The sequence below is a fragment of the Dendrobates tinctorius genome, unplaced genomic scaffold, assembly GCF_039654945.1.
Source record: "Dendrobates tinctorius isolate UK_male_01 unplaced genomic scaffold, ASM3965494v1 ptg000120l, whole genome shotgun sequence".
In the NCBI taxonomy this organism is placed as follows: Eukaryota; Metazoa; Chordata; class Amphibia; order Anura; family Dendrobatidae; genus Dendrobates; species Dendrobates tinctorius.
Window position 1 is genome coordinate 20,967,700 of NW_027361788.1, and position 17,296 is coordinate 20,984,995.

The following is a 17,296-nucleotide window of genomic DNA, read 5'->3' on the forward strand; positions in this document are numbered from 1 at the left end:
CCCTTTCGAGCCCTGACGTGTGCCCAAACAGTAGTTTTCTCCCACATGTGGGGTATCAGGGTACTCAGAACAAATTGGACAACAACTTTTGGGGTCCAATTTCTCCTGTTACTCTTGGGAAAATTAAAAATTGGGGACTAAATGATCATTTATGTGGAAAAAATATGATTTTTTATTTTCACGCCCGGGCGTTATAAACTTCTGTGAAGCCCATGGGGGTTCAAAGTGCTCACCACACATCTAGATAAGTTCCTTAGGGGGTATAGTTTCCAAAATGGGGTCACTTGTGGGGGGTTTCCACTGTTTAGGCACATCAGACGCTCGTCAAACCCGACATGGCGTACGATCTCAATTCCAGCCAATTTAGGTTGAAAAAGTCAAACGGGGCTCCTTCCCTTCTGAGCCCTGCCATGTGCCCAAACAGTGGTTCCCCCCACATATTGGGTATCTGCGTACTCAGGACAAATTTGACAACAACCTTTGGGGTCCAATTTCTCCTGTTACCCTTGGAAAAACAAAATATTGGGGATTAAATGATCATGTTTGTGGAAAAAATATGATTTTTTATTTTCACGCCCGGGCGTTATAAACTTCTGTGAAGCCCATGGGGGCTCAAAGTGCTCACCACACATCTAGATAAGTTCCTTAGGGGTCTAGTTTCCAAAATGGGGTCACTTGTGGGGGGTTTCCACTGTTTAGGCACATCAGACGCTCGTCAAACACGACATGGCGTCCGATCTCAATTCCAGCCAATTTAGGTTGAAAAAGTCAAATGGGGCTCCTTCCCTTCTGAGCCCTGCCATGTGCCCAAACAGGGGTTCCCCCCCACATATTGGGTATCAGCCTACTCAGGACAAATTTGACAACAACCTTTCGGGTCCAATTTCTCCTGTTACCCTTGGAAAAACAAAATATTGGGGACTAAATGATCATGTTTGTGGAAAAAATATGATTTTTTATTTTCACGCCCGGGCGTTATAAACTTCTGTGAAGCCCATGGGGGCTCAAAGTGCTCACCACACATCTAGATAAGTTCCTTAGGGGGTCTAGTTTCCAAAATGGGGTCACTTGTGGGGGGTTTCCACTGTTTAGGCACATCAGACGCTCGTCAAACACGACATGGCGTCCGATCTCAATTCCAGCCAATTTAGGTTGAAAAAGTCAAATGGGGCTCCTTCCCTTCTGAGCCCTGCCATGTGCCCAAACAGGGGTTCCCCCCCACATATTGGGTATCAGCCTACTCAGGACAAATTTGACAACAACCTTTCGGGTCCAATTTCTCCTGTTACCCTTGGGAAAACAAAATATTGGGGACTAAATGATCATGTTTGTGGAAAAAATATGACTTTTTATTTTCACGCCCGGGCGTTATAAACTTCTGTGAAGCCCATGGGGGTTCAAAGTGCTCACCACACATCTAGATAAGTTCCTTAGGGGGTCTAGTTTCCAAAATGTGGTCACTTGTGGGAGGTTTCCACTGTTTAGGCACATCAGACGCTCGTCAAACGCGACATGGCGTCCGATCTCATTTCCAGCCAATTTTAGGTTGAAAAAGTCAAACGGGGCTCCTTCCCTTCTGAGCCCTGCCATGTGCCCAAACAGTGGTTCCCCCCCACATATTGGGTATCCACGTACTCAGGACAAATTGGACAACAACTCTTGGGGTCCAATTTCTCCTGTTACCCTTGGGAAAATAAAAAAATTGTTGCTAAAATATTTTTTTTGTGACTAAAAAGTTAAATGTTCATTTTTTCCTTCCACATTGCTTCTGCTCCTGTGAAGCACCTGAAGGGTTAATAATCTTCTTGAATGTAGTTTTGAGTAGCTTCAGGGGTGCAGTTTTTAGAATGGTGTCACTTTTGGGTATTTTGTGCCATTTAGACCCCTCAAAGTGACTTCAAATGTGAGGTGGTCCCTACAAAAAAAGGTTTTGTAAGTTTTGTTGTAAAAATTAGAAATCGCTGGTCAACTTTTAACCCTTATAACTTCCTAACAAAAAAAATGTTGTTTCCCAAATTGTGCTGATGTAAAGTAGACATGTGGGAAATGTTATTTAGTAGCTATTTTGTGTCACATATTTCTCTGTTTAAAGGGCATAAAAATTCAAAGTTTGAAAATTGCAAAATTTTCAAAATTTTCGCCATATATCTGTTTTTTCATAAATAAACTCAAGTTATAGCGAAAAAATTTTACCACTAAAGTGAAGTACAATATGTCACAAGAAAACAATCTCAGAATCGCCTAGATCCGTTGAAGCGTTCCAGAGTTATAACCTCATAAAGGGACAATGGTCAGAATTGTAAAAATTGGCTCGGTCATGAATGTGCAAACCACCCTTGGGGGTGAAGGGGTTAACAATTCCTTCCTGCTTTTGAGTACCCTAGAATCTGAGGTATGGCTGGTGATTCTGTTATGAATGGGTCACCGAGGAGGAAAAAATAAACAAGCTAAGTCTCAGAAAACCAGAGAAGTTGGTAACTATGCAGATTGCAGATCCCTGAACTTAACCGCACAACTAGCAGCAGTCGTGGAGCGTTCCTACGATGGTCCTAGACGCCTCGTCACAACTGGAGAGCTACATAAGCCTAAAGCAGGAAAAGAGGAAAACTAACTGCCCCAGAGCAGACCCCAAAGGAAAGATAGCGGAAATTCACTATAGCCCCAGCAGGGGCAGGCTGACCACACAAGAAACTGAACTGACCAACAAGCGCAAGTGTGAACAATAGCAAAAAACAAACTTAACTTGAGAAGACTGGAAGAGAGCGAAAGTCCAGGACCTGAGAAGCAGACTGAATCATCAGCACCAGGATAGGGCATCGGCTGTCTTATATCCAGTCTGATACTCCAGAGATCCAATCGTTATCTTCCTCATCAGGTGGCAGATCACTACCACTTAAACCAACCTCACTACCTCCTGTCACCACCAGAGGGAGAACGGAAGGGGAGCTCTCAACTGGTGGAGCCGAAAATGAGTTCATAACAGCTGCAACTCCACCAAGCCATGCCAGCCCTCCTTGCAAACACTATAGCTGCCACTCCAGGACTCTAACGGAGCTGCCCTGGATGAATCACCAACAGTGATTGACACACCTGACACTTTCTTATATAGAAATCACACCTGTTACATAATCACGTGCACTAAACCAAAGGAACCAGAGTGCAATGACCCTAATGGCCACTGGGGGGAAAACTAGAACTGAAACCACCACAGTGCAATGACCCTAATGGCCACCGGGGGCAAAACCACCTTTAGCACAGCTAAAGGAAAAAAAAAAAATGGTTACTTGAACATTTAATCTGTCAGATCCAACCTGGATCATGACAGTACCCTCCCCTTAATGAGGGGCCTCTGGACCCTCAAGACCGCTCCTCATTAGGGAACCACCTACAGCGGGGACGACCAGATCCAGAGTTCACCCCAACCACCACCTGACACTTCAGGTTAATGACAAATGCACTGCTGGTATAGGCAATGTATGTTCTGGAGGCACCACACATCTCCAAAGCGCCGACCTGGGGAACGAGTTATGTATGTGTATTTTCGGTATAAGCTGGTAAGACTCTGCAACACACTTCCACAGGATGTTTTTTGGTGGCCACCGATACATGCTCGTTCACACACAGGTCCGGACCTGAACGCTTATTACCACACATTCGTCTGTCATAATTCGGTGAACTCATTCTGGGATCGACAACAGAGGCATCCCCCTGTGTCACCACACTCACACCCCCGCTATTCACCAAGGGAACACCACCCTCCAACCCTTTACACCACGAGGTCTGCGCCTCCCAGAGATGGCTAATGGTGAGGGTTGAGATTTGCCCCTACTCCCCCGCAGCGCACCTGCTGCTCACACTGGAGAGGAAGGGGCCTGGGATATGGAGGAAAAATACAACCCTGGTCGCCTTCCTCCACACGACCAGGAGGAGGCGGCTTCTTCGGTGGAATGGAAGATTTGGCGTGAGCCCCACGGACTATAACACCAGTCTGCTCACTACCGGGACGTACTCTTCACCTCGGGGAACCCCAGACAGCACCATGCGGACACCAACTCCACCAACCTGTCTGGGTGCGTCCGACTGTATGAGCAAGTCCCGCTCCCCAGCAGCGACTCTAGGGGGCTTCATTGCCAGCCGGTTTTTGATTTTCTGGTTGAGTCAGAGGGAAGACCCCAGACCCTGATTACTGCTGCTGGAACTGCTTACACACCATGCATCTCCTCACTCACCTCAGTGAGGCCCAGCAGCAAATGCTCACCGTCTGAACATGGCCCAAGGCTCACCAGAATAAAATTGTATGGGTTGGTGATAATGTCATGGTCATGCACGGCTGGACACAGCGCCTCCAGCAGGGCGGATTTAGATTACACGCGTGACCCTGGGTACACCGCCTCCAGTTGGGTGAATTTAAATAATAAAACGTGCAGCTGGATACGCCGCCTCCAACAGGCGAATTTCGGAAATGCACGTATATCTGGAAACCCTGCCTCCAGTAAGGCGAATTTAAACAATAAGGGGAAAACCTGGGTAACAATAACAATGGTGCCTCTGCAATAGGGAACGGGAAAGTGGAGACCTCCTGCACTCCCCTGAGTCAGTGTCTCTACACTCCTAACGTTCCCTAGGCCGGTTCTGCACCGGGCGACCATCAGGATACCTAATATCCCTAGCTCGCCCTACACGTAAATCCTCACTAGTGAAGTGGACGGTGCGGAAACTAATCCCACCACTGCACTAAAACACACATAAGGAAGAGAGACAAACCCGGGAAACACCACTTAGCTTTGCTCTTGCTTATGCTCCCAGCAACAGAGCCCACCACCTGCGTGCATCTTTTCCTCCGACCGGATCTAACAGGATAGTGCAGCCTTGGAGCAAACAGAGTCCACCACCTGTGTGCAGCTGTCCAGAAACAGAGTCCAGCATATGAGTCCAGCTTTCCAGCAAAAGAGTCCAGCATCATGAGTGCAGTTCTACACCATAGCTGCCACTCCACCACGCCATGCAAGAACTCCTTGTTGACACCATAGCTGCAACTTCACCAAGCCATGCCTGCCTGTTATGAATGAGTCACCGGAGGAGGAGAAAAGAAAAATACAAGCTAAGTCCAGAAAACTGGAGAGGTTGGTAGCTATCGGATTGCAAACCCCTGATCCTATTCACCACAACTAACAGTAGCCGTGGGGGGTTCCTACGGTGCCCTAGACCCCTCGTCACAGGCGGAGAACTACATAAGCCTAAAGAAAGAAAGGGGAAATCTAAACTGCCCCAGAGCAGACCCCAAAGCAATAGACAGCCCCCAACATGTATTGTCGGTGAAAAACAGATGAAAACACAAACACAGACAGAAAGACAGGCTGAGCAAACGATGGGGCCCAACTAACTAGATAGGACAGGACAAAAAAGATGCTGGCTGCAATCCGCAAAAAAACCTACAAAAATGTCCCAACCGTCTGATAGGAAAAAAGGCCCTGAAGTCGCTAGACTTCAAAATCACTATATCAGCACTCAGGTATATTCTGAAAACAGAGCAAAGAGATCAACTGATCAGAGACAAAAATGGAATTCAGCCAGTCCCAACCAGGACTGGCTGAATACAATCACTAAGGAAACCAGACAAAATCTCATGGAACAATAGCAGGACAAAAACTTAGCTTTTAGTAGACAGGAACTAAAACTGGATGCCAGAGCTCAGAGCAGAAAAGATCACCAGCAAACCCTGCAGGGCGTCGGCTGCCTTATATCCACTCAGAAATTCCAGATGTCCAATCACACTCCGCCTGTTCAGATAACAGGTTCTTCCCATCCCAATCAATTTCACTACCTCTCTTCACCAGCAGAGGGAGTTCATCAGACATCAAAGGTGAAGGGGAAAATGAACTCACAACACCAGCCCTCCTTGCAGACACTATAGCTGCCACTCCAGGACTCTAACTGAGCTGCCCGGGACTCTCCTTCAGCTCCATCCTTCACCCAGGCTTGCTTGTAACTGAGGACTAATCACCAACAGTGATTGACACACCTGACACTCTCTTATAGAGCAATCACACCTGTTACATAATCACGTGCACTAAACCAAAGGAACCAGAGTGCAATGACCCTAATGGCCACCGGGGGGGAAACTAGAACTGAAACCACCACAGTGCAATGACCCTAATGGCCACCGGGGGCAAAACCACCTTTAGCACAGCTAAAGGAAAAAGAAAAGGTTACTGGAACATTTAATCTGTTAGATCCAACCTGGATCATGACAGGTCTTCTAAGCAGCTGCCTAGCATTCTGAAAATAAAAATGGTGGAGGCCCACAAAGCAGGAGAATACTATAAGAAGATAGCAAAGTGTTTTCAAGATACACCTTTCCTCAGTTTGAAATGTAATTAAGAAATGTCAGTTAACAGGCACACTGGAGGTCAAGATAAGGTCTGGAAAACCAAGCAAAATTTCAGTGAGAGCTCCTTGTAGGATTGCTATAAAGGCAAATCAGAACCCCCGCTTGACTGCAAAAGCCCTTCAGAAAGATTTATCAGTCTCTGGAGCTGTGGTACGTTGTTCTACTGTTCAGAGACACCTGCACAAATATAGCCTTCATGGAAGAGTCATCAGAAGAAAACCTCTCCTGCATGATCATCATAAAATTCAGTGTGAGAAGTATGAAAAAGAACATCTAAACAAGCCTGCTGCATTTTGGAAACAAGTCTTGTGGACCGATGAGGTTATAATAGATTCTTTCAGGAAAGAACACATTGCCAACCATTATGCATGGAAGTGGATCAATCATGCTTTGCGGTTGTGTTAAAGGCAATGGGGAAAATTTTCCTGAGTAGAGGAAAGAATAGATTCATTGAAATTTCAACAAATTCTTGATGCAAACATAGCACCATCTATAAAAAAGCTGAAGTTGAAAAGAGGATAATGATCCTAAACACACGTCAAAATCCACAATAGACGAGCTCAAAAGACGTAAGCTGAATGGCCCTCATAGTCCCCGGATCTGAACATCATTGAAAATCTGTTGCTCAAAATAGCAGAGTATGCAAGACAACCCAGGAATCTCACAGAACTGGAAGAATTCTCAAAGGAAGAATGGATGAAAATCCCGCAAACAAGAATTTAAAGACTCTTGTCTGGCTAGAAAAAGCATTTAGAAGCTGTGATACTGTCAAAAAGGGAGTACTACTAGGTACTAACCATACACGTTGCCCAAATTTTGCATTGGCTCATTTTACTTTTTGTAGTTTTTAAAATTTAAAAGATGAAAATATTTATATATACTGTACATATTGTTTTTGCTTGAAATACAAAGTAAATGTGTCCTCTTTAATTTGAACCTTTTTAGAGATCATTTCATCTTCAACTTGTCTAACTGTTCACAATAACAGTAATTTACATGTCACTGTATATGAAATCATGTAGATCCAAGTAGATCCATGTACAAGATGTGTCAAAGACTATGGGAGTAAACCCAGGTGAGCTGACTTTTATATAATTGTTTGTTTTGGGATTGGGTGGTTATACCTTTTTTTATTCACACATTTTTAATGGCATTGTTTAAGTCCTTTAGACAAACCTATTGGAAAATCCCTAAAATAAACATCAACCCTAAAGCCTATGTTTAAAACAAAAGCACCAAAAGTGAAAAAAACATCCACAAATAAATAAAAAACATTGGTTTTAGCGCATTTTAGCTGATATCTGGATTAATATCCCCCAAAAATATTGCAGTGTGTAAAATCAGAAGGGGTTCACCTGGACAGGAATCATCAGCGAGGGAGAAGGCGGCCACTGTGCAGATGACAGCAAACAATGAAATCCACATGATTATTTGATCTGTACTTTCTTTGTGTCAGATCCCTCTGTAAGATCTAGGGATGTGAGCAGCGACTTGTCTTATAGATTTCACCATGCCTAAGCCGCTCCTCTTCTTATCCCGTCATTAGGAAATATACAGCCCTAGAAACAGATAAAGCGATACCATTCTTCTCACACGACATCACGTGCAACAGAAAAATGCTTTTCTTTTAAAAAAAAAAAAAAGGGATGGCACTACTACATGTAGTATAAAGGTATTGTGAAAGCGACTATAATAAGGGCATTACTGAGCACTGCTGCACTTGGCAAATTTTCATGTGCACTGCGATGGCAGATGTGTATAGGACAGTGCTGCTTCTGGCACCTTCACAAGTACATGGCTAAGGTGCCAATGTATGGTCGCTATGTCAGAATCTACAGCTCTGGCAAAAATTAAGAGACCACTGCAAAATTTTCAGTTTGTCTGATTTTTCTCTTTATAGTTATATTTTTGAGTAAAATGTAAATTGTTCTTTTAGTCTATAAATTTCTGACAACATGTCTTCGAATTTCCAAGCATTAAATTTTGTATTTATTTTTAGAAAATGAGAAATGGTCAAAATAACAACAAAAAAATGCAGTGCCTGCAGACCTCAAATAATGCGGAGAAAACAAGTTCATAATCATTTAGAAACAACAATAATGTTTTAACTCAGGAAGAGTTCAGAAATCAATATTTTGTGGAATAACATGCGTCTTGGCATGCTTTCCACGAGTCTTTCAAACTGCTTTTGGTGACCTTATGCCACTCCTGGTACAAAAATTTAAGCAGTTCTTTGTTTGATGGCTTGTGACTATCCATCTTCCTCTTGATTACATTCCAGAGGTTTTCAATGGGGTTCAGGTCTGGAGATTTGGCTGGTCATGACAGGGATTTGATGTAGGGGTCCTTCATCCACACATTGATTGACCTAGCTGTGTGGCATGGCACATTGTCCAGCTGGAAAAACCAGTCCTCAGAGTTGGGGAACATGGCCTGAGCAGAAGGAATCAACTGTTTTTCCAGGATAACCTTGTATGCGGCTTGATTCATACGTTTTTCACAAAGATTAACCTGTTCAATTCCAGCCTTGCTGAAGCATCCCCAAATCATCACCGATCCTCCACCAAATTTCACAGTGGGTGCAAGACACTGTGGCTTGTACACCTCTCCAGGTCTCCATCTAACCATTAGACGACCAGGTGTTGGGCAAAGCTGAAAATTTAGACTCATCAGAGAAGATTAGCTTACTCCAGTTCTCTATTGTCCAATCCTTATGGTCTTTGGCAAACTTCAGCCTGGCTCCCTTTTGCTTCTCAGATGAAATGCTTTTTTCTAGCTTTACATGACTTGAGCCCTGCCTCTAGGAGCCTGTTACGAACTGTTCTTGCCGTGCACTTCACCCCAGCTGCCATTTGCCATTGCTTTTGTAGGTCACTTGATGCATCTTGCGGTTACTGAGTGACATTTAAATAAGATGGTGGTCACCCCGGTCAGTGGAGGGTCGTTTTTGCCATCTGCCCGTCTGTAGCTTTGTTGTTCCAAATGTCTGATGCTTGACCTTGCTGTAATGGACTGCAGTCTTAGAAATTTTAAGGATGGAGGCAACATGACGCTCACTGTATCCCTCTGCTAGTAAAGCCAGAATTGAGCACTTCTTTTCCTCACTTAAGACTTTTCTTTTCAACTCCTTTGGCATGGTTAAAAGTTATTTTTCATTCCTATTACTTTTGGGATATTACTAGCACTTGTTTTGCCATCCAGCTTGTCCTATTGCAAGGGGATTGTGAACACCACAGCAGGTTTTTTTTTTACACTTTCCTTCTTAAATAAGATTTGGTTCAGGTGATCACCTAATCAGAAGCACATTAAGTAGAATGAGGTGTACTCTGGTTGGAATTCAACTGACACTGGAATGTAATGGCTGTCAGACATGTAGGGATGATGATTTTTATAAAATTGTGCAGTGGTCTCTTAATTTTTGCCACAGCTGTATATATGTGGCACTTGATTGCAGTTGGCAATGGTCACTGTTTGGGTAGTAGCTACTTTATGGGTACTTTGAAGTCTTGTCTCAATTAACAGTGGGAGAGGAGGGAAAAATTGTGCACACCCACAGAATATTATGGCTGAGGCAGGGGCAGATATATAATTGGAGCAACCTGTGCTGCTGCATGGGGGCCCATTTCTATCTCCAAAGCAGGAGCAAGCAATTTAGCATTTTTAGGAGCTCTTGGGCTGCAAAGGGCCCATATATTGTTCTTGCACAGGGGCCCTTTTGTGTCTGTGTCCCCCAGTGGGCTGTGGCAACTATCCTTTTGACCCCCCACCACCACAATTCTATGATATGCGACTGACTGCGATATTTAGCATTAGGCTGCCCTGTGTATTCATTATTAGAGATGAGAGAATATGTACGAAAACGATCGCCGAATCCAAATTTGCCATATTTGGCAAATTCATATTGGTACCCTATTTGTGCAGAATTTATTTTTGACGATCGTTTCTGAATATATTCGCTCATTTTTACTCCAATTGACTCCAATGGCGTTCGGCTGCCAGCGATCGTAATCCAAACCGAACATTGAAAAATTTGCTCAGCTCCATTATTACACCTTAGTATGGGAGCAGTCTGTAAAGTTCAGTTTAATAAGAACAGTATGAGGCCCGGATTCTCTAAGTTAACATGTAACTACCTTGTGAACTGGCCTTATACAATAAAAAAAAAATATTTCTGTTTGTTGATTTTTGGTGTCAATGAAGAATTCTGCCTTTCATCACTATAGAGAAGATGAACACTATCACTGCCATCTCCATCAGACAAGGCTAGCAGATGGGAATTTCCATTTCAGACTCTTCTGTCTTTCCGCACTGTAGAAAAACTCTACAGAACGATCTGATTTGCGAGCCAGGACTTCTGATGTACTGTATATGGGAAGACTGCCAGACTCATTAAGGAATTTGCCCACATCATCTTCGTCCACCTCTCATGTAAAGGGTTAAATACAAAAAGACAAATTTTCTCCTATTCTTATTCCCAGGATAGGGGATAACTTAGTGTCCACAGGGAACCTGACCACTGGGACCCCGAGCGAGATTAGAGTTCTGAAATTCCAAGAATGGAACAATGCAACCCATCCTGAATCGAGTGGAGGAACATGTACTTGGCCTTGCTCCATTCATTGTCAATGGGACAAGTACATCACTTGCATTCTCCACCAGTCCATTAGACAATGATTTGAGCGGAGGTCAAGTATGCACACCTCTGCTCCATTCAGGACTGGTCTGCAGAGTCCTGTTCTTGGGATCACTGGAATTGCCAGGGATCAGACCCTCATCGACTGGCAAGTTACCCCTTTCCTTTGGATAGTGAATAAGTTGCTTTGGGTTTTTTGGAATAACAGAGCCTCTCCAACCCACCCTTAATTCTGCTGACCAGTTAATCTACCTTTCTCCTCTGCCAAACAATATTATAGGTATCCGTGCTGTGAGGCAGTGACCCCTGTTAAAGCTAGGGGGCGCTGTATGGACTCCTCAGAATACGCTTGGAGGCGTAACTGTGATGGTGAGCCAGTGACCGGTGTCATGATGAACGGCAGGTATGTATCACAGAGGTGGGTGGCCCTGTGATGGAAGCCCAGACGTGTTTTGCTCAGCAGATCTACTGTTGAGGGATTTTGCTTTACATTGGGAGGCTTCCAGGTGACTTGGAGAAATGGGTGGGTCCAGTCACCTACATACCCACCCAAGGGGGTGTGCCTGAACACCCAAGATGAAGCCTGTGTGTGGTTGTGTGTTTGAAGACCTGCGGTGATGTCACAATCACCTGACTAGCCATGTGATCGGTACCTGGGTGTGGTTACAAATATGTAATGGAGGTGTGTTTGGCACATGGCAGAGAGTGTTTGGGAGTCTGTCAGTGTGGACAGATCTCCATGTGTCCAGGCTGGACACTACAGAGTGGTCTATGTGCAGTGAAGAAGTCTTCCTGCGCGTGTGGCCCCAGACCAAACCTGCCTGCTGGACATTGCATAGCCTGAGGAGTGCTGGCTAGTCTGAGCCAGAGGAAGGAAGGTCTGTGAGATACCTCCTAAGTGGATGGTCCGAGAACCGTGAGTGATACTGACTGGGGTCAGTGAGAGACTGTATTTATGCGATGTTTATGGGATACCTCTGAAGATAAGAGGCATCCGGGGACCTGTGTGGCCGACACCAACAGGTAACGGACAGGAGTCCATGTTATGCTGACCCAGGGGTCAGTGAGAGTCTGTGTTTTCCCATAGAGCTGAATGGTTAACGGGCATTGTACTGGTGGTTGTATACTACTTGGTTCCTGAGGTGCGGTTTATGCTGTTGACTAATAAACCGAATGGACTTTGTTCAACCATGAGCGTCCCAGCGTATGCCTCAACAACCAGCAAAGAGAGTGTCCCCCAACCCACACAGTAAGCGCTGCACTAGTACAGTGCTCAATGACATACATGGCCATCCAGAATCTCTTCAGTCCATCCATCTTTGATTGAATCTTCAACTATCTAAGGCCAAATTCAAATATCCATGAAGCACAATCCAATTATGCAGTGCAATGCACGGACTGGCCGCGGGTCTCCTAACCCGAATTTTACAACTTTATAGGCCTATATGAGGCAGTCAAGTTCAGGTCAAGAGACCCACGGCTAGTCTGTGCAGGGTCCTTGTTTTACAGACGTCTTAATTTGGCCTAATATGTAATCTTGGGTCCTCACGACATCTCCTGCACCCTACTTCTTGTCTGCTCCTCACATAAAGGTCTCCCACATACTGAGAAACCCGCTAACCACCATCAGTCAGATTCTTAACCACCTTTGAAATGTTTATTAACAACCTGAAAAATCATCTACTGTGGGTGAACTAAGATCCCGCAATAACCCAGCTTTCATTACACTACCATATGCGCAGCTTCTACCTTCACTACTGTCTGCTTCCCCTTGTAGATCATAAGCCCTTTGGGCAGGGTCCCTTCTCCCTCTGTACCAGTCTGCTCCTCATTTAATCATCTTTATTGCACATGTTATTTATTATAAACCCTATTTAAACCTTTTTCATATGTTCAGCACTCTGGGTGCACCTGAATGCAGTGCTTAAAGTTTTTGTACTTTATCTGCATGTCCTACTCAGGTTTCATTCACTCTTCTTCGCTGGAGAAGCCACCTGGAGTCATATCTTTCCAAGCGAATTCCATAAGCTTTGGTGTGCACCAAGGAAATTTACCCTCTTCGCTGATTTGGGGATGTTTCTCCTTTTCCCATGAGGCTCTGGGATGATTTTGGAGAGTTTGCATTGATGTTATAACTGCATGAGGCATCACCTCTGTCGAGAAACTGTAGGGTTGAGCAGGTCCTCAGGATGCAGTGACGAGACACGAGACAAGGTAAGACTTGTGAAATCAACTTTTATAGCTTGGAGCCGCTGGGGCTATGCTGAACAAGTAACAGGGGTAACAACAATCTGTCCTCGCAGGGACTCAACAAAATAAACAATACTTTTCTTATATTCAATGTGACTAACCCAGCTAGTCCAGGCGTCGAAGGCCACGTATGGCCCAAACTATGGGTCCTTATTTCCTATAGTTCACTTATCCTTCCAGACGTCGCTCGGGTTCACAGGTGAGGTCGCTGATGCGGCTGCCTTGAAGCCTCGTTATCCCGGGATGATTTGAGCTCGACAGGCCCTGAAGACTCTGTGCTGGTGGGGCACAACAGGCCCTGAAGGATCTGTGCTGGTGGGGCACAACAGGCCCTGAAGAATCTGTGCTGGTGGGGTACAACAGGCCCTGAAAAATCTGTGCTAGTGGGGCACAACAGGCACTGAAGAATCTGTGCTGGTGGGGCTTTCAGGACATCTTTTACCGGCTCTCCTCTCACAGCGCAGTGATGACGCAGTTTCCCAAATGACGATCGGCCGGCCTCTGCTCAGGGTCCCCTTGTAGACGGGACGTGGGCCTCTATTGCCACCTATGGCAAGGTGGCGTCCACTGAGGCCGTTGATGGCAGGGCCGCAGCTGTGGAAGGAGACAGGGGGGCAGTGTACAGGCCGCTGTAGCCATTTTACGTGTCGTCGCAGCGGCGACTTGAGGTAACGGACCTGTCTCAAAATGGCGGGGGACAGCGGTAAAAGTCTCTCACGTCTCTCTTGTCGGTGAGTGCGTAGCTTTCTCCTCACAGACTCTTGACGGTGTCTCTTACACACACCGCTCGTCACCCCGTCTCCCTCTAAGTCGCTCCTGTCACAGTCTCTCCCAACTGCCACTGAGCGCGCCCCCTCCTCCTTTTGTCTTCGCCCCGCCCCCTGTTTCCCTGACACCTTCAGCCGTGTGTCTCCCTTTGTTGACACCCCAGTGTTGTTCCTTCAGGAACCCTGATGGCGGTCCCCTGGGTTCCGTTCCAGTCACTGTCTGGGAGTCCTCCTCCCCACATTCCCCCACCCTGTAAGCTCGCCAGTCCTCGGGCGAGGGCCTTAGTCTATTGAGATCGGTCTGAAAGGGTTTCAATGTTCATTGCCATATGAACTGATCTTGTTTATATCGTTCAGGGGGTTTGCCGGCTGTTGACCGCTCGGAGCGTCTCAGTTCAACTGGGGTGGAGTCTTCTGGGGTGGTGGAGATTGGTGGGCTGGTGGGCTGATTGGTGCAGGCGGGCTAATTGTGTCAGCTGGTTCATTACTGAGTGGAGGGCCTCTGGGTTCTGGGGGAAAATCTTCGTCGTCGTCCGGGTCCCAACATATGGATGATGGTTCAGATGTCGACGGGGCAGGCTCCAGTTGCTTCGGGTCGGTGGAAGTACATGGGCATAACATTACGATGCACAATACGAGTGGGCAGTGTTTCATCCTCCTCGGGTCGTATTTCGTACACAGGTCCTTCCGGATGGATACGGCGTAAGACCCGATAAGGACTCTCTTCCCAACGCGGCTCTAGCTTGTTCTGGGGGCGTTGATCTAGTACAAGCACACGGGCCCCGCTTTGGAGGTGAGGAGGTGGGGTTGCATTTTTACCTGGGTGCTCCCAGTCTTGGAGCTTGGTGTGTACAATTCGGTGAAGAGTTTGCAGCCGATGGCGATGATTTCGGACCCAAGAGGACATTCCGGTCCAGGGCTGAGGTTATTCGGGGTCCAACTCCACCTCCGTGATCCCTTTACCCTCTCATCCAAACAACAGGGAGTAGGGGGTATAGCCAGTAACTTGATGTACCCGATTGTTATAGACCCATAGTAATTCAGAAACATATTCGGGCCAACGGGCCTTCTTGTCACTCTCCAGAGTACGCAACATCTGAATCAATGTCCGATTAAATCGTTCACAAGCCCCATTTCCTTGCGGGTGATACGGTGTGGTCCGGGATTTGTCAATTCCATAGAGGTGATGTAGTTCTTCCATAACTTTTCCCAAAAAACATGCTCCCTGATCAGAATGTATCCGTTGAGGACAGCCGTATACTTGTATAAAGTTTCTACAAATTGCGGAGGCAGCTGACTCTGCGGTCTGATCCCGAGTGGGGGTGACTACAGCGAACTTGGTGAAATGATCTACCATAACGAGGCAGTGTTCGTATCCCTGAAATGCAGGCCCAATGGTCAGGTAATCCACCGTCAGGAGCTTAAGGGGCGCTGAGGTCACAGTAGTCTGTGTTGCGGCTCGCTGAGCAGGTGGTTTGGCCAATTCGCATAAGCGGCAGGTCCGGCAAATTTCGTCCACAACAGCTGGCAAGCGCGGGTGGTAAGCTTTCTGTTGCAGCCATTGCAAGGTCTTTTTTGTTTTGAAGTGGGCCCCTTTTTTGTGAGCCTCCCGAGCCAGTACGTGAAGTTGGGCTTCTGGCGTAACCACCTGCCAAGCCGTCATTTAGGTTGTTTGTGATGTTATTTTACGGTACAATAGTCCCTTTCCGATAATCAATCTCTCCCATTGTCGCAACATCAGCAACAGGTCTTGAGTCAAACTTTGTCGTTGAGAGTCAGTGGGTAATTGCCCAGCGGCGACTCATGTCCTGAGAAGGCTAACCTCTTCGTCTTCTTGTTGTTGTTGTATCCACTTATCCCGGGATTGTTCTAACATGCCCCTTGGGGTCTCGGGGGAAGATATTTTTTTGTCAGTTGTGAGCACGGCAGCAGTGAAAGCGAACGGTATTTCCTCTCCTTCTAATTCTTCGTCTCGGTTCTGTCCTGGAGTTGTATGTTGAATCCTGGAGAGGGCGTCTGCATGGACATTCTCGGCCCCTCTTTTGTAGATAATCTTATAATTGTACTTCGCCATCCGGGCCACACATCGCTGTTCCAGAGCCCCCAATTTGGCGTTTTCCAAATGAGCCAGCGGGTTGTTGTAAGTTCGCACCACCACCTCGGAGCCCTCTAGGTACTCTGCGAATCTCTCCGTCATGGCCCACACCACTGCGAGGAGCTCGAGCTTGAAGGAGCTGTAATTGTCAGGGTTACGCTCGGAGTCATGGAGTGAGCGGCTTCCATATGCGATCACCCTCTCCCGGCCATCTTGAACCTGCGACTACATAGCCCCCAGCCCGTGAAGACTCCCGTCAGTGTGGAAGATGAACGGTTGTGAGAAATCTGCCAACACTGGGGCATCCGAGAGCGCAGCCTTGAGGTCTTGGAAGGCCTCTTCCTGAGGGTGTTGCCACTGGATTCTTCGCCCATTAGCCCCAGTGGGAGCCCCCTTCAGCAGGTCATGCAGGGCTCGAGCTCGACATGCAAAATTCTTTACGAAGGGACGGTAATATCCGGCTAACCCCAGAAAAGCCTGCACATCTTTTACCGTCTCGGGGGTAGGCCATTCCTGGATAGCAGCAACCTTCTCCCGGGATGTCCTCACACCCTCTGCCGAAACAACATGACCCAGATACTCAATCTGGGAGCGAAGGTGGCGGCATAGACGATGATGTCGTCCAGGTAGATCAAAGTGGCCTTAAAATTGAGATCTCCTAGACACCGCTCCATCAATCGCTGAAAGGTCCCGGGGGCGTTGGCCAGCCCAAACGGCATTCGATTAAACTCAAACAGTCCCATGGGCAATATGAACGCCGTCTTGGCTCTATCTTCTTCTGACATGGGCACCTGCCAGTACCCACTGGCCAAGTCCAGGGTCGAAAAATATGTTGCCTTCCCCAAGGCGGACAGGGATTCTTCTATGCGGGGCAGTCGGTATGAGTCTTTAATAGTGCAAGCATTCAGTTGACGATAATCCACACAGAATCGTAGTGTACCATCTTTCTTCCGGACCAACACGATTGGAGCCGCCCAGGGGCTTTGACTTTCCCGTATCACCCCTTTTCGCAGCATCTGGGCCAGCAAAGTTTTCACCTCTTGATAGAGTTGTGGCGGAATCTGTCGATATCGTTCCCGGATAGGGGCCGCTCCCGCTGTGGGGATTTCATGAGTGATGGCGGTGGTACACCCAAAATCGTCCTCATGACTAGCAAATAT

The 17,296-nt window shown here is 46.6% G+C and overlaps 1 protein-coding gene across 1 annotated transcript in view; it reads right to left on the reverse strand.

Annotated features, from left to right (window-relative positions):
- LOC141101645 (ficolin-1-A-like) overlaps positions 1 to 7,900 on the reverse strand; it is a 60,274-nt gene extending 52,374 nt beyond the window's left edge. The window contains exon 1 of the mRNA XM_073590864.1: positions 7,747 to 7,900. Coding sequence (XP_073446965.1) covers positions 7,747 to 7,816 — 70 coding nt within the window. The 5' untranslated portion in view covers positions 7,817 to 7,900. The remainder of the gene's footprint in view (positions 1 to 7,746) is intronic.
- Positions 7,901 to 17,296: the final 9,396 nt, after the last annotated feature.